At 41.2% G+C, this 18,240-nt stretch overlaps 1 protein-coding gene across 3 annotated transcripts in view; it reads right to left on the minus strand.

Moving 5' to 3' along the window:
* Positions 1-941: 941 nt before the first annotated feature.
* Positions 942-18,240, minus strand: part of LOC131894847 (disks large homolog 5-like) — a 30,625-nt gene continuing 13,326 nt past the window's right edge. For all 3 annotated transcript variants that reach the window (XM_059245161.1, XM_059245159.1, XM_059245158.1), the window contains exons 3-5: positions 3,948-4,110; positions 2,345-2,476; positions 942-1,292 (exon numbers count right to left, since the gene is read on the minus strand). In XM_059245161.1, coding sequence (XP_059101144.1) covers positions 1,100-1,292; positions 2,345-2,476; positions 3,948-4,018 — 396 coding nt within the window. In that variant the 5' untranslated portion in view covers positions 4,019-4,110 and the 3' untranslated portion in view covers positions 942-1,099. The remainder of the gene's footprint in view (positions 1,293-2,344; positions 2,477-3,947; positions 4,111-18,240) is intronic.

Raw genomic sequence — 18,240 nt, forward strand, 5'->3', positions numbered from 1 at the left:
ACCCAAAGATCTGTGGCTATCCAACTTAGCCAGAACAAAAATTGCCAGGTTCAATGAGAAACTCTGGCTAAAGGGAATAAGGGAGAAAGCAACAGAGGACACTTGATGTCATCATCTGGCCTTCCAACAAACCCACAAATGTATGCACCCTGAAGCATGCATACAACACACACACACACACACACACACACACACACACACACGCACACACACTAACCACAAATCTTAAGTGAACAGAACGCAATGAGGAGGACATCACACTGAATGAGGATGGCATTACCAGTTGAATTTAGACTCCCCACACTAGCTGTTTCAAGTGAGACCCACAATTCTGCTTTCCATCATTTTGAGACTAAACATGCCTGGGGAAGCATGCTGTGCTTCTGCAGGCTATGATGGTGCAGTTGGAGAAATAATTCTCTTAAAATCTCAAATCTGCTTCCCTGACCCCCACCTTCCATAAACCCTTGCCATATCCCTGGTAATCCAGTGAGCTTCTGAGTATAAGATCCAGGATGGGTGAACTGGCCAATGCCACTCACAGCAAACAGTATTGACAAACTGTTAATTAATTTTCTGTTAGTGTGAACCAAGACCAGGTAAAGAGAACACCATGGCAGTCTGGGAATAAGAGGGTAAAATGCCATATGACACCCCCCACAAAAAAATGTCCACAAGACCCAATCATTTAGCTTTTGCAGGGGGCATTCCTCCTTCCATACTGTTTCTGCCTCAGATCTCACATGACCCCTGCCAAGCAAAAGAGACACAAACCCTTGACCCCACTCACTCAGATCGCTGTGCTATTCCCTATGTGGTTCCCATCATAGCACCGCTCCTTCCATACTGACATGTAGGTGAGTGACATGTGATTTACTCATCTCCCTCAATGGACTGCGGCTTCTAGCAGAGCAGTAGGGTTTCCTTGGCAGTCATGCAATGCCTTCCAAGAGGCTAACTCCCCAGAATGACTTGTGAATGATCACAGAAATGAACTGTTGGATGGGATGGGTCAGGTGGATAAGTGAGTAGATGGTTACATGGGTGTGTGTATATGTGTGTGTATGGTTAGACAGGTGGGCAGCTTGGCCCTGCTGCTTCAACCTACCTGTTGCTGCTTTGTCCAGAGGTCATAGATCTTCTCATGGGCCTCCACACTGAGCCTCCTCGCCTCCTCACAGGACTCTTGTAGTAAAATCTGCTCCCCATGCAGCTTTCTGTTGTTCTTTTTCAACATGCTCACTTTTTCCTTTAGCTGAGTCCATTCCCTCAGGAGCTGACTGTAGAGGGTGCTGAAATATCACCAAAAATGATGAGCTCTACCTCCACCTGCCACTCCTGCCTCCTAACACCATGATTCTGCAAGTTCTCATGTCGCTATCCCCAAAACCCTGGGCTGGACCCACATTGGCCATGCTAGCATCACTCAGGTGCCAGCCATAGCCAGAGAATAGCCAAATTAAACTACTTCTGAAGATCCCAACAGCAAAAGGGATCCATGTACCTCTGAAAACTGGATCCCCCACATCCTCCCCACACACCCTGGGGCTTAACTGTTCACAGTATTGGGAAAACATGAGCTGGTAGAGGGAACCCATGCTCTGAGGGGTACATACGACTCAACAGGAATACATTCCATCCATGTGCCCCTTAGAAACGAGTTCTGTAACCTGCCAGAGCCACAGAAACCATTCATGGTGCAAATCCTGTTTTCTGTCTATAAGTTCCAGAAGTTGACAGGAAAAAGTTTGGAGGGGCTCTCAGACTCTTCACTCTTAGGAGAACTCAGTTTCGGAGGCACAAGTCCAAGAGCGATCAGGCAGGCATCTAGCTAAGAGGTAAACAGGCTAGAACCACAGCCCAACTTTGTTCAAAGGTGAAGAAGGGAAGAAGCTGCTGTGGGATGTCTTACTGTATACTGTGAATATGTGTTGCTCCCATTGGTTAAAAATAAGCTGCTTTGGCCTATGGCAAGGCAGGATGGAGCCAGGCAGAAAAATCCAGGAGAGACAGAGAAGAAAGTCAGAGGTGGAGGAGATGCCAGCTGCCACCCAAGGAGCAACATGCCAGCAGCCTGGCCATGCAGCAGCCATGTGGCAAACATAGATTAATAGAAATGGGTTAATTTAAGATGATAGAGCTAGCTAGCAAGAAACTTAAGCCATTGGCCATACAGTTTGTAAGTACTATAAGCCTTTGTGTGTTTATTTGGGACCATTTGGCTTCAGGAGGTGAGTGGGACATATTCCTCCTGACAGCTGGGTCAGGCAGGACTGGAGAAATTTTAGACTACCTGAAGCAGTCCTTACCAATTTCTGGGGTCCCATCTAAATTAGGCACTCACCTGTAGGAGTTGGTCTTCTCACTCAGCTCCTTGCACTTGTACAAGGCCTCACAAATCTCCTTGGGGAATTTCTTCACATCTGATATCTCCTTCTTATGCTGTGTTTTCAGCATCTCAAGCTCAGATTTCAGCCTGTGGTAGGGCCACAGGATCAGAGAACCCCATGAACATGGGTATCAGGGATCACATGAATTAAGGTTCTATTTTATACTACCCTAGCTGACTGGATTTCATACCCTGAATCCTATGTACTGGACCTCCTAGTGTGCATTAGACTTGCTACCCTGCCCCAGGGACGGGAAAGGCCGGGTGTCAATAGGGAAGGAGACAGGACTACATGAGCTCCTTTAGCAGGCCTGCAGGGGTAGACTAGCTCTCTAAGAAGATCTGAGGAGTCTGTGCCACAGATCTGGGTCTATCTGAAATCTGCGATGACATTTTCACTGTCTTGAGAACAGAGATACTTTCTCCTTACAAAGATACCCAGAACTCATAATCAGTATTTCCATGGAGGAGGCACTACATGAGGATGGCTTTATAAACTCCCAAGAGGATTCCAGTGAGGGACCATAGTGAGCACAAGGGCAGAGGGCAGTGATGCTCAGTCTGGAGCTCCCTGGCCTCAGCACTTACATCATCTGAAATCTTTGAGACATGTGAATATTCAGGCCTACTATCAATCTCTGACTCTTAGGATCTGGAAGGACATGCACACACACACACACACACACACACACACACACACACACACACACACTGTAAGGGAGCCTCTCAGAGACAGTACAAACACACTCAGACACCCAATCCTCAGCACAAAGAGATTTATTACCCCACAGGGCAAGCATGGCGTTGGGAGCCTGTCTCTGGATCAGGCAAAGGCAGACAGCAAGCAGCAGGCATTTTTCAGCACTGGGTTTTAAGTAGAAAAGGTTAATCTGTGCTAGGGTGAGTTGTTGAGATCTGATTGGATCGGTTAGCCAGTGTAGCCAAGTAATGAATTTTGATTGTTGGACTTTGGTGTTTAGTTTCAAGAATGAGTCAGTGTCCACAAAAAGGAATAAACTCTGGGGACTAAATTTAGGAATGTAATCTAATGGTTTATCAAGGGGGAGGGAAGTGAAAAGGGCAAAACCTGCCTCTGCCATGATTGCAATGTTTGGGCCCCTTAGAGAGCACTTCACAAACATAATTCCACACACAGTTAGGATGTCAAAGAAATGCAGGTAGGGGGCATTGCCTCATAGTATAAGGAACAAGACCAGACAGGAGCAGAGATGAATTCCAGGCCTTCCAGACACACAGATGCTCCCGAAGCAACAAGCAAAAGTAAATGTCTAGTCAAATATAAACAATCAACTCAGAGCACCAAGTATCTTATAAAAGCCAATGCCTGTCAATGCCTCTTGAAATGCATGTTGTGATCTTATACCCTACTGCCCCTCTCTGTAGATTGTGATTCAGGCCACAAGCTCTGGTTTTCATTTGGAGGAATCAGAACAGCCTGTGTCCTATCTCACTTCTACAGGCTGCAGTTCTGTCTCTCAGATGCACTCAGGACACGGTAGGGCCAAGAAGTCACCAGAGAAAAGGGCATGATGAGTACCTGTTGTTCAACTCATTGTTTTTATAAAGGGCCAGGAATTCAAGCAGTTCATTCCTCTCATTGGTTATCATCTGTAGCTGAAGGGTCAGTTTATCCACCTGGTTCAGCTGTTGCTCTTGCTCAGTGAGGAAGAAGGGTGTGGATGATGCCTTCTTAGTAGTCCCTGTAGGTACATAAACACAAGTAAATTTGTACATATGAATGGCACAGAGCCAAGAGAGATCATGTGGAGTCCCAAGAGGAGGCCTGAGGAATAGGAAATGCATGGAACCCAGTGAAGCCCTCAAAGATCAGAGCAGCTATCCTTATGCGGGGGCCCATAAGCCATGTGTCTGTCTCCAATCTCTAAGGCTAGATATATGCCTCAGGCCCTACTGCAGCCTGTCTCTGAAAGGCATGAGCGAGGCCAGTCATGTTGGTTTGGAATTGTCAGCCAATACCTGATGTGATACAAGAAAGTCCTGGACTGCCTGGTGCTTTGTACTTCCCAGCATGATAACCTGTGTGCAGGACTAAAAGCAACTGAATGTCTCAGACCTGGGTACATGGATGGAAAGTTTCCCTCTGTAGCTAGAGTTTTCCTGCCTGGCCCACAGTCAGGACAAATCTCTATCACCTGCCAGTCCCACAGCTGCTCAGACCCAACCAAGTAAACACATAGAGACTTATATTGTTTACAAACTGTATGGCCGTGGCAGGCTTCTTGCTAACTGTTTTTATATCTTAAACTAATCCATTTTTATAAATCTATACCTTGCCATGTGGCTCGTGGCTTACCGGGATCTTCACATGCTGCTTGTCATGGTGGTGGCTGGCAGTGTCTCTCTGACTCAGCCTTTCACTTCCCACAATTCTCTTCACTGCTTGTCCCGCCTATCCTTCCTGCCTGGCTACTGGCCAATCAGTGTTTTATTTACTAACCAATCAGAGCAACATATTTGATATACAGAACATCCCACAGCATCCCTCTCTGGTATTTATATCAGATATCCATGAAACATACAGAAATCCACTGGGAATGAAGTGCAGCAACATGCTACCCTGATACCTCATTAGTGGTTCTGTGCTTCCTTTGGCATTCTTTGCCAATCAGAATGAACTGAAAAAGATGCTAACACAGCAGCTGCATCCTTGACCATTCCAGGCCCTCTGCCAACTAACCATCAGAAATCCTCTACTTTGAATCTGCTCTTTAGGGATCCTGAGAAGCAGCATAGGCCCATGGCTTCAGATGATTACAGCTACTGAACCCCATTAAGAGAAGGTCCAATTCTGGCATAAATTCCTCCTTAGAAAACCAGGGCTTTCTCTGCCAATCAGTATGCCCAGTCTTGCCACCATGTCAATTGGTGAACCCTGTAAGCACTTACTGAATGCCTCAAGGGCAGTTGTCATTGCCACAACACTGGTGATTTCACAGAAGATTCCAAGGGCTTTCTAGGATGCAATAGAATTTCCAAAGAAGGGACTGTTAGGGTCACTGCTAATGTCATCACCTATCTGATAGCAAACTCTTCCCCAATTCACCAAAAGACAAGCTGCACTTTCCAGGAGCCTTCCCTGAGACTCAGTAGAAGGCCTTCAGTACATCCTCCTTCCAACCAAGAGATCTCTCTGATTCATTAGAATCTAGTTCATTCTAATTCAATAGTTCATCATGTGTGGAGAGCAAGACTCATTTTCCAAACTCTGCCCAAGAATGGCTCTTCTCATCCAGATGATTGCTAACTAATAACATGAGAAATAAAGGATGCTAAGAATTTAACTGAGGATAATGGGGAAGGAAGATCAGTTCCATGAAGTGAACAAGCACGTTAGAGAAGATCCATGGAGCAGTTACAATGTATGGTGGTGGTGGGGGATTATGTGGGTCCTGTCAGAACAATGATAAGTCACGTAGGTAATGATGAAACTTTTGCCAAAATCTTCATCAGAATACATTCCATTCATCATGATGTTAGCAAAGGTGTCATCAACTATTGAAAGATATGACTGAAAATACCTAAGGACTGGGCATTCACAGGTGAGCCCTCTGACACCAAGAACAAATACTTACAGGAAGAGTGATGTCCCAGTCCTGCACTCAAGGTAGAGGGAAGATGACTGGAGAGTGAGAGGAAAGGAACTCTGAAACCTTAGGGGTCACTGACATGCAGCAATACTTGGTGGCTCCTGCCCTGCTAGTGGTTGTTATTGAAAATGTGAGAACCTCTAGCTCTGGCCAGGGGACTCTACTCTCCTTGTTATTAGTGACACACACCAAAAGGCATCCAGTGTGGGTGAAGTGCATGGCTGGTACTGAAACCTCTTTAGTCCCTCTGTGCTTCCTTCCCACTCAGAGTGAAAGCAGAGTGCCCTCAACAGAGCAGCGGCAGCCTTGACCATCCCTGGCTCTCTGCCAAACTAACCATGAAAATTCTCAACTGTGGGTCTGCTCTGAAAGAACGCAGAGGACCAGGATAGGCCCATTGATTCTCAGAAACTCTCACCTCCTTAGCCCCACTCCTGGAAGGATCAGCCAAAGCCTTCCTCCTTCAGGAAGCTCCCCATCCCTTTCCCAGGACTCACTGTGCTTTCCCCAGAACCATTTATTTCTTGATGAGTGACATGGAGACTGAAGGCCATCTTCCTTCTGCCTCCCTTTGGTCTCTCTGTGCTCGCCATCCTGTCTCCCAAGAATCCTGTTCAGTCTAGTCAGCATGTCTGTAGGTGAAACACAAGACACTGCACAAATGCCCCAATGACAGTTGGTGTTGCCACAACACTGGTGACATCACATGGAATGCCAGGGCTCTCCAGGATACAGTAGAATGCTCATGTGCTGATGTGACATGGTATAGCTACGTCATCCCTGCTATATGCCTCACCGAAAAATGACTTGAAACCAAGGTGCCATTTTCAGGAGACTCTGGGTTCACAATGGAAGCCTTTAGGTAGATCCTCCTTCCAAAGCCAGAAATCTAGGCCTCTGCTTCATTAGAAACTTAATCTAAGTTGAAAGCTCACTTTGCATGCATTATCCTGGGTTGGATTTTCCCCTCCTTAAGATTCATAATCAATAATTTGAGAAAGAAAGGATGCTTAGAAATGAGGTCAAGAGAATGGGGAGTAGTAGGGATGAGACCTCTGAAGTGAACAATCACCCAGGGAAGATCCTCAGACTTTTATAGATTGTTGGGCTCAAAAAAAGTCACATATTTAGCTATGAAGATTCCCCCAGAGTGTCAGTAGAGCTCACTCAAGCTATGAGGTTGTGAGTGAAGATGTGACTATCTCTGGACAGTCTGGTTGGAGCCACTGAGCCCAGGTGAGCTCTCAAAAAGCAAACAATTCATGAAAAGAATATGATGACCCAAGCCTTGAATTCATAGACTGAGGAAAATGTAGTGTCAAGTCAGAGTTTAGTGTTGGCTATAGAGAGGCATCATGAGTGAGACAACACACACACACACACACACACACACACACACACACACACACACAAACCAGGCATACAATAATGGAGTAGAACATGATGTAGATCACTGCTATGGTGCTTCAACCAGTAAACAAAAGCCAAACGCCTAGTTTTAGAACCACCTGTTCCAATCCACATGCTCTTGAAGAGGTGGCACTGCTAGCTTTGGGTACAAGATCCATTAGGAGGACATGAGAAGGGCAGGCAAGGGGAGAGACTCAAGAGTTGTTGCATCATACAGCTTTGTTATATCCAAACCTCACATTTCTTATCATGATATCGCTATAAAGAGAAGCCAGGTCATGGTCAGCCTGGAGTGTATGTTCTCCAACCGAATCTCTGGACTTTGTCCACCAAAGCGTTATCCTTGCAGCCTAGGACTGATGAAACTTTTGGGTGATCTGTGTCATTTCAGATTTTGAAGCTCCAAGCAAATGAATGTGATTGTCAACTTCATTTCTAAATAGAGTCTTGTGGAGACCAACAAGTTGAGGACATACTGGAATTTAGGAGCAAGGCATGTGCCCTAAACTGATATAAAAACTCTTTTAAGAACATAGATGACAGTATTGGGGGTAAAGAAATCAGAGGAGGGATGTGGTATATAGAGAGGGGGGAGATACTCAGAGACTGTGATTGCTCACATGAATCCAGAGATGAAGCAGATCTAGATGGAAAAGTATAAAGAATTGCCTGCAAATCCCAGTAATTAGAAAGAGGCCTGGAGTCAGCTGTATAGTTGAGACCTTAGACAGATTGGTGTTTCTAATAATCAATTGTGAAACATCACACTTCCATGAACAGATATCCTGCCCAGGATATATAGTTATTCACCCAGCAAAGACAGAAATCCCTTCTGCATGGTCCTGCCACTTACCTCACTGATGTCCTATCCAGAGGAGTGTAGATGTAACCAACCATCTTATTAAATAAGAAACACAGAACCAATGCAAAGAAGAAAGCCAAGAGGTCAGAGCTAAGAGTTAAAATCCTTACCCTTCCTTTCGTGGTGGTCCTACCTCTCCGAAAGAGAGCTACTTCCTGTGTGTCTGTCTTTATAAAGACTTTCTGTTCTGCCTTCTCATCGGTTGTAAACCCAACCACATGACCGCCTCATCACTGCCTGTCTGTACAGACCTCCAGGTTTTCTATGGTTGGTATTGAGATTAAAGGCGTGTGTCTCCAATGCTGGCTGTATCCTTGAACATACAGAGATCTACCTAGCTCTGCCTACCAGTGCTGGGATTAAAGGCATGTGCCACCACTGCCTGTCTTTCGTTATGGCTTGCTAATAGCTCTGACCCCCGGGCACCTTTATTTATTAACATACAAATCACATTTCAGTACAAATAAAATATCACTATAGAGGAGGGTTCATGTTTAGGTATGTTCCTTGTAGCCCTGATCACTCCAAGACTTTTATCATGAAGAGATGTTGAATTTTGTCACAGGCTTTTTCAGCAGTTAATGAGATGATCATGTGGGTTTTTTTCTTTTAGTTTATTTATGTGGTGGATTACATTTACAGACTTTCATATGTTGAACCACTGAAACAAAAGGATATAGAAAAGGTAGGACAAAGGGTAGATTATTGAATCTACTCTGAAAAGAAAAAAGAATCTAGATATGATAAGATAGAGAAGGGAACTACTAGTTTTAAATATTTCACATTGGATTGGATTTTTGTATATTGCATATAAATTATATTGATACAAATCTGAGTTTGATTTTGTTAGAAAATACTGTACATATGTTTCTCATCTTGTTCAATGTATCATTCCTATACAGTTCATTTCACAATGCAATGAAATTTTCTAGTCCTTAAAAGTTATTGCCAACTATTTAAGATAATAAAGAAATGCAGGTTAGTACTTATTCATTACAATGAAACCTGTAGTCATATTAGGTCTGTTCTCAAGGTCAAGCAGAAATATATTTTAGATAGACAGGTCATCTTAAAGCACTTCAGAGATCTGCAGAATATGGCATTTAAGATGATAACATAGATTTTTTCCTTTTTTTATGACTATGAGACATGTCTGCTCCTGGCAGCATCAATCTACTTCAAAGAAGATGATGGACATTGAAAAAACTCAAGATAGTGTTTACTTTATTTGTGGCAAAAGTTAGCCACTGGGCAAGGAAGTGACCTTACATCAACTGCTGACAGTATGCTGTCTAAATGGACAAGCATGACACAAAGGAAAGGACTGCTGCACCTTGCCAAGACAAGGTAGGACAGCCCTTCAGAAAATTCTGCTTCCCAGATGAGTCTGTCAGATATGCTATGCCTGTAGGCCAAAGATGGATGCCACAATGTTGCAGAGAAAACCTGAGTGACCGTCCAGGCAACCAGCTGTTTCTGTAATTTCTTACATTTTTTGGAAGTTGCTTAGTTATACTTCCTGTTTACTCAGTTAATATTATTTCCTTCTTGGGTCTCTGAGGGAGTTGAGATTAGATAGTTATAGTTTTCCTTGTTAAAAAATTCAGAAAAGAAACTCACTAAAGAGGTGTAAAGTGTGTAAATTTGAAAGACATCAATAGATAGTTTTCAGTTGGTAACGCAAATTAGGATAGAAGGTGAATTAGACACAGTCCTTTGGATTCACAAAAATAGGATAGATAATGAAGTATTCTGATTTTGTCAAATGCAAATGGAGTAGACATTGTTGATGTACTTATTGCCTGTATATATTGTATATAGTTATTGTATTTATTGCCTGTATATATTGTATATATTTATTGAATTTATTGTATGAAGTTTTTCTTATATTAGTTATAACCTTTTTTACTTTAGACAAAAAAGGGGAAATGTGGTGATATTTTATTTGTGCTCTAATAAAGTTGCCTGAAAATCAGAAGGCGGAGCTAGCCATTAGTTAACTATAGAGGTCTGGAGGTCTGTACAGAGAAAAAGGAAGTGATAGAAAGGTGGATAGAGGGAGTGATAAGGTGGGGTGAGAGAGGTGCTTACTCTCTTTTGGTGGAGGATTTCATAGGGTTAAGAACTATTGGCTTCTTCCTCTGCCTCTCTGATTTTTCAGCTTTTGCCCCAATATCTGACTCTGGGTGATCACCTGCAGCTTCAGGTGACCATGTTCAGGACTGACTGTGAACATACCTATCTGTCCTGAACCAGACAGCTGGAAGAGGCAGTCTGCTGGTGGAAGACACAGCCTTCTAAGCCTTTGTCTCAGTACAGAAAATAAAAAGGAAGCCAGAAGTTGGCGATTTGTATTACTTATCAGCTCCCCTTTATCTGTCTGCCTCTCAGGGAAGACTGTGTAATTTCTTTTTCCTCAAATTAATGAGTTTATTGAGGTTAGTACAGGCGTATAGGTATGGGATTACTTATAGGAATATGAAGAACTCTAATGTGTGGCATCACAATGTCTCATATTAGAATGGGTGACTCATGAAGACTAGAACTCTGAATGTTTCTGCATGACTTGTTTGTAGCTGAATGAGACAGAGAGTCTCATTTCTTCAGTTCTCTTTAGTTATCACCTATTTAACCTTGGGATTGGAAAGGCCTTCTTAATCCTGTAAGTTTCAGCTTTCCCAGCCATGGTTTAATTGCTGAGAATTATGAACCTCCTCTCTTTCCACAGAAATTTCTGAGACTTAAGGAAATAGTCCTACCCAGGGAATAGCACACCAGTTGGATACTCAATATAGATGATCAGTCCTGAAAACATATATACTAGCTATACAGAATGATTGGTTTACATTTAGGAATATATAACTATATGGATATACATACATATGTATATATATATATATATCTTCATGCACATATATATGTATATGAATGTAGCAACAATTAACGAAAATAGATGTCATAAGTAAGAAACAGCACCAGGAGGAGTAAAGTGTGGGTTTGGAAGGATGAAAAAGAAGAGAAAATAATGTAATTATAATCTCAAAAATAATAGAAAAGTATTTCATGTCATAAAAAGGAAAATTGTTACACAACACTTGACCTGTTCCTTAAAATATTAGTTGTTTCTACAAGTTCACATTCTCCCATGGAGCTCTGCAAAGGCACTAAAGGCAAACACCAGTCCTGAAGTCCCTGGTGATTCAACCATTTTATGTTTGACCTCTTCTGTAAGCACAGCCCAGTGCTCTATCATGCCCAGTGAATTGGCCGCAAAGCACTTCTTCTCTCATATATATTTTATCAGGAAAACCCCATCCTTCCTTCATCATCTTCCAGTGTGTGTGAGACCTCTGCTTGTGATAACCAAGCATCCCCAATGCTTCCTGTGAGCCAGTCCATCAGGAAATAATTTCTCTCAGATTTCATTAGATTACACAGCCTGTATTTCAAGGAGGTTTTTGTAAGTGCCTCACCAACTTTCCCACTTCTGTAGCATTCAGAATGATCTCATCTGTTCTCATAGCCTACAATCCCATGAGCCAAGCTTTGACAGGAGGTTTCATTGATCTTTTGAAAGTCTTTTGTATCAAGTAGTTGAGAGACAGAATACTCCCTGACTAAAACAGGCTCTTTTTGCAGGCCATTTTAAGGCTATCAAATGCAAGTTCTAGCATGGATTTTCCTTTTCTCTGTATAAAAGGTTGAAACTAAGTGGCATCTTCTATCACTTTTATTCCAAACAGAGAATTAAACTCTAATTGTATACAAGTGTACTGAATTTTGGCCTAAGGAATTTTAATGAATACAGCAGTTTCATATATTATCTTGATTTTTTTATCTTCCATAAAATTTCTGACTTATGATTCACTCTATTTTCTGGCTTTTTGTACAACTTTCCATTTCTATTTAGAAAACTCTACAGATTTTACCTCTTGACAAGAATTTATTTAGTCAGAAAACCTTTTTGTAAACTTCTTGTGAGAGAACTAATAAACACTGAATATTTCAACTCATTGAATTCATTGTATGTAAATTACATTTGTCATATAAAGAAACAAACTAAGATGATGTGTTTGCAAGTTATTAAAGTATCAAGTTTTTGGATGTAGGTTTTTGGCTTGTTTTAAGCACAACTTGCATTTTTTAACAAATGCTCTTTTACACAATATTTTTAGTATCATAGTGTCAGAGAACTAAGGAATGTCACATTTTAGCAAGTTCTGGGGAAGAGAGGGATTACAAAGATTTGGGGTGGGAAAATATGGAGAATAAAACTTACAGAGAAACATTTTTATTTTTATGATGTAATTTGCATTTTAAGGCCCTGTAAAACTCAGGGAGGCAAAAATGGATGAATAAGGGAAGATCAAGAAGAAGGAGAAATAAAAGAGGAAGAGAAGTTGTAGGAGAAGATGGATGGATGGGTGGATTGATGGATAGAGATAGGTGATGAAAAAGATAGATAGATAGATAGATAGATAGATAGATAGATAGATAGATAGATAGACAGGCAGACAGACAGACACACAGACAGACAGTTAGGAGTATATACAGTTTTCAGGCTATACACTACAGTGGTTATTGGGTCCATCAAAGGCAGGGTGGACTCAGGACATTTTTCCTTCTTCCCCATATTGGTCAGAGAACTAGGTATGGTTGAAAAACTCAGAATTTTTCTTTTAGCATCTGTAGCCATGTAATGGACTTCTGGTTCCCAGAAATAGCCCTCAAATTTAGTTCCATTCCATTTGTCTCTCAGTGGTCCCATTTTTTCTTTATGTTAATATGTGAGGTGAGGTGGGACAAACACTAGTCATCCAGGGGGCGCTGGCATTCTAGGCCCCCAAGAATCTTTCTAAATGAATGCTCCAGAGTTTGTGTAGAACTCTAGAAAAGAAATAAGGAATCCTGATTGCAGCAGATGATACAAAGAGGTTGAGACAAAACAGATGGAGTTCTAGCATGGTGATATGGATTGTTATAATAGAGAGAGGCAAGAGTTTCTGGTCCCGAAATATTAACAGGCTAGATACTCTGAAGATTACCTTTAGATCACTTTTTTCTCAGAGCTGAGGACCAAGCCCAATGCCTTGTGCTTGCTAGACAAGCACTCTACCACTGAGCTAAATCCCCAACCCTCAGTTTTTAAGGACATATGTTAGAGAAAGTCAGAATGAAATGGAGGACTTAAGACTGCCAATGTCTGATGCCATCTCATAGGCTTTTCTAGAATGTGTTGAACTGATTCTGTTTGCCTTTGGGGATGTTATTTTTATAAAGACAGCAAACTTAGTAGGGGTTCCTAGCATTGAGCTCAGCAGCACAAGGACACCCCATTAAATAACTAGCCTGGAATCCTTTAAGTGGAGATGCAGCAAGTTGATGAAATGAAATGTAGAAGTGCCTGCAGTTGAAAGGTCGGGATGAGATGGGTCACTCCAGAATGTTAATCAAGAAAAGTCAGGATAAGGAAAATTAAATATAGGAGGAAGTCTGACAATGTGTGGGAAAAGTCTTTATTTGTTAATGCTTAGGTGATTGTCATTGCACATAATTCTAGGAGTATAAAAATAGTACAATGGGGATCCTTCTTTGAGAAAACATGTCCACATTTGATATGATATTGTATATTAAGTTCAAGTCTCTGAAATCTTGTAAGAAAAAAATGGAACATCATGGACCATGTTTCTGGAAACAGAAATAGAGAAGAGTTACTGAAGCAGATTTTGGTTGGAAATATGTTAAACATATATATATGTACCCATAAATGTATATACATACAAAATCACGAGAAACAAAATCAGTGAAACAATCTAGACAGGAGTCCAATGGGGTCTGAATATTGATAAACACAATTATCTTGATGCCTACACTATCCACTTAATTCTAAATTCAGGCTGTCAACAAGGACAATGCTGTTCTGATGAGGATGACATCAGGGCTCCCTTTCTAGCCTTATTCATTGGGCTGTAGATGGGAGCATTCAGCATTGGAGTGAACACACTGTTTACATCACCAAGCCTATAATTCTCTATGTTAATGTGTAAGAGAAGAACTGAGGTAAACTGACAGTCATGTCCTAAATATCAGGCAGACCAACTTTCAAGCACCAAATGCAAATCATGGTTATCTGAAATATCAAGAGTATGAATATAGCCTCAGTGCAGTTTCCAGTGGTCTTTTGTCACCTTCAGCTTCTGGCTCTGCATTTTAGAAGTTATGTGGATAGAAGAAATTACCTCAATAATTTTCACGTATAAAAAGCAAGTCAGATTCACGATACAGTACTGCCTTGATTCATTTAATTATAACTCACATGGGAATATTATCAGTCAAATAAGAACACTAATATTTTCTTCAGAATTCCTCCCAACACAATCATATTTCATATAAAACTTGATATCTCTGAAATGTTTGTAGCATATTACATCACTTGAAATAAAATAGTATCTTCTGGGCAGGACAGGACTACTGCACTCATGAACTCCAAGGTCAAGCCATCAACATTCTAGTATGGAAGAGAAAGGGGTTCACTGGCCCAAACCCCTAACTGAGAAGCTGGTGGCAGTGGGTGGCTTTTGGAGGAGGAAGAGTCAGTTTACTTTAGGGTGCTGATGCCAGGTAGTTTGAGCACATGAGCATATGGGCATGAAGTACTGCCCTAGGTAGATGATTCAAAACAAAACAAAAGGCATGGATTTAGTAATGTTGGGATTAGCAGAGTGGATCAGGAACCATTTGAGAGGAATGAGGGGTAATATGATCAAAATACACTGTATGCGTAGATGAAATTCTCAAAGAATTTTAAAACTGTATTATTTAAAAGTTTGCAGTTCAATAGCATTAAAAATCTGATACAAACTTTTATCTTTTGAAAAAAAGCGTGATACAGTCACTGTCACCACAATTCAGATTTTTGACATTGGACTAGAAGATTTTTTTTCTGCAGACCCAGATGGTCAGCCCGGCTCAGTTCATTCACTTATGCTTTTAACTATCTTCTTTTTACCTTCTTTAGGAAGAATTACATAATGCCTGTGATTATTATTGAGCATTTCTACAAGTGTTTATATCATGTTCAGTAAAAGGTAATTTTAAGTGGCATTTCATTTTCTTTCTTTTGATGAATAAATATTTGACTGTGAAGTACCCTGGAACCTAACTGAAACATGAACAATTAGGAAGTCGTGTGACTCCGTTACTTAAGTTTTTTGTTTTTGTTTTTGTTTTTTTTAAGACAAGATTTACTTGTATAACTTTGGAGCCTATCCTGGAACTCACTCTGTAGACCAGGCTGGTGTTGAATTAGTTAATTAATTTTAAGAAGAATTCATGAAAGAGGAGGGTTTATATGAATGAGAATTGTTGAGACCAAGATTGGAAAAAGCACAGGGACAAATAGCCAAACGAATGGAAACACATGAACTATGAACCAATAGCTGAGGAGCCCCCAACTGGATCAGGCCCTCTGGATAAGTGAGACAGTTGATTAGCTTGATCTGTTTGGGAGGCACCCAGGCAGTGGGACTGGGACCTGTCCTTAGTGCATGAGCTGGCTGTTTGGAACCTGGGGCCTATGCAGGGACACTTAGCTCAGCCTGGGAGGAGGGGACTTGACCTGCCTGAACTGAATCTACCAGGTTGAACTCAATCCCCAGGGGAGTCTTTGCCCTGGAGGAGATGGGAATGGGGGGTAGGCTGGGGGGAAGGCAGGGGGGAAGGTAGCGGGGAGGACAAGGGAATCTGTGGCTGATATGTAAAATTAAATTAAATTATAAAATAAAATTTAAAAAAATAAATACATAAATGAAAAAGAAGAATTCATTACTGTTTCCTTTATTCCCTGTGGGCTCTGTAATTATTTTGGATACCTTCTTAGTTAGGGTTTCTATTATTGTGAAGAGACACCATAACCACAGCAACTTTTATAAAGGAAAACCTTTAATTAGCCGTGGCTTACAATTTCAGAGGTTTAGTTCATTGTCATCATGGCATGACATGGAGGCATGCAGGCAGACATGGTGCTGGAGAAAGAGCTGGGAGTGGAGAAGGAGCTACATCTGGACCCCACAGGCAGCAAAAGTGCTCTGAAACACCAAGACATACAACCTCCAACAAGGCCACACTTACTCCAACAAAGCCACACATCCTAATAATGCCACTCCATATGAGCTGATAAGGGCCTGTTCCATTCAAATTACCATTCCGCCAAGGTATCCTTAGAAGGGAGAATAAAACAGTTTTATTTGTTGGCTCTAATAGAAGACGTTTTTTGAAGAAGAGAGAATTTTTTTAAAAAATGAGAGTGTTATCATTTGGTTGACAAATAAGAGTTTTGGAAGAAAAATAGTAAATGCAGGAGGAAAAATACTTTTTCCTTCTATCCACATTTAGTCCCTTGTTGGGGACTCCATAACAAAGCAGAGACAGAGAGGAGAAAAGCATGGAGACTTACCTAGAACAAACTTTCACAACACCAGATCCTTCCCAAGGAAGGAAAGCCCTCAACAAGTGCTGAGACCTGAGATTTTATACTGGAGTTGATGGCAAGTGGAATGTTATAGAGTGTGTGACAAAATAAAACCATTATGAGCCAAGCAGGTGAATGGCAAATAGTGAGGGCTTTTGGCTCCTGTCCCCTGTGTGTGCCTTCATCAGTCTGTAGCTATGAGGCGGCTCCTTTCTTTCCTCCATGGAGGGACATGTGGTGCTTCTGACCTGTTTCAGGAAATGTCAGGAAGCCCTTTCTAGGTTTTATGAGCAGCTTCAGGGTAAGAGCAGAGTCCTTCCTCACATTCATTCTTCTGCTCAAACGCTTCCTGTGACTAGTTACCATCTTTTGAGATAGCATATTCTGAGCAATCAAATATGAAATAAAGCCAATGGTCTGGGTATAATTTCTGAATGAGTAGTTGCATTCATATATGTCCTGAAATGCAACATTTAGAGCAATTATGAATTTAAACATTAACATTAGTATATCCTGTTCTGTGCACTTCACTTTGCATCGTCTTTTCAGTAATTCTTGTTTAAAAAGGACCGAGAGATTGAAATGTGTAAGTTAATTCATCTAATTGGAATGTTTTTCATTAAGTCTTTGAGACTTTAGGATTTAGAAGGTTAACTTCTGAAGTACCTTGGAAATTTTATTTTGACACTTGTCATGTTATATTTAGATATGTGTGAGCACTACTATAACTGATTAAATACTAGAACCTGGACTGTCCATAGGGCCATGCACAGCATTAGTAACCCGTGGTTTTACAACAGAAAAATGCATGAGAAACACAAGATAGATTCTCAGAGGCACAATGCAAAGAAGGAACATGCCGTTTCATTAACTAACCCCGGAATCTTGCTTGGTGATTTTTAGTATTCAGTGGTTGTTTCCATTATGAACTCACTCACCTGCATGGCAGAGTAACTTCACTTTTGCCTTTTCCTGTCTATTACTCTGGGCAAGCAGTTTCTTCCAGCTAGACAGATAACAGTTTTTCCATCAAGAATCTTTCCCCCAGGGTGAGCTTTAATTAAGAGCATCCATCATTTGAAACAAATATCTGCACAAATCATTCACAGTGCACTTTGATATACATTATTCTCTAAATTTCAGAACCATAAAAACCCCTTTAAGGCAAATCCTCAAGTTGATCATGAAAAGTACCAGGGAAGGGACACTGAGATGACAAGGTAGGTGGAAGGAGAGAATTTCCTCCTCCCAATTTGTTCCTTTGTCTCCACATGAGCAGAATGACAGAATAGTATGGCATGTATTGTTTGTCACCTGTCTGTCTATCTATCTATCTATCTATCTATCTATCTATCTATCTATCTATCTATCTATCATCTTCCTCTTCTCTCTAAATAAATACATTGTTTTTAAAGTACCCATCAGTAGATTTCCATATATTCATCATATGAATGTTTATTTTTAAAATGACTGAATAAAC

The sequence above is a fragment of the Peromyscus eremicus genome, chromosome 18 (assembly GCF_949786415.1).
Source record: "Peromyscus eremicus chromosome 18, PerEre_H2_v1, whole genome shotgun sequence".
Taxonomy (NCBI): domain Eukaryota; kingdom Metazoa; phylum Chordata; class Mammalia; order Rodentia; family Cricetidae; genus Peromyscus; species Peromyscus eremicus.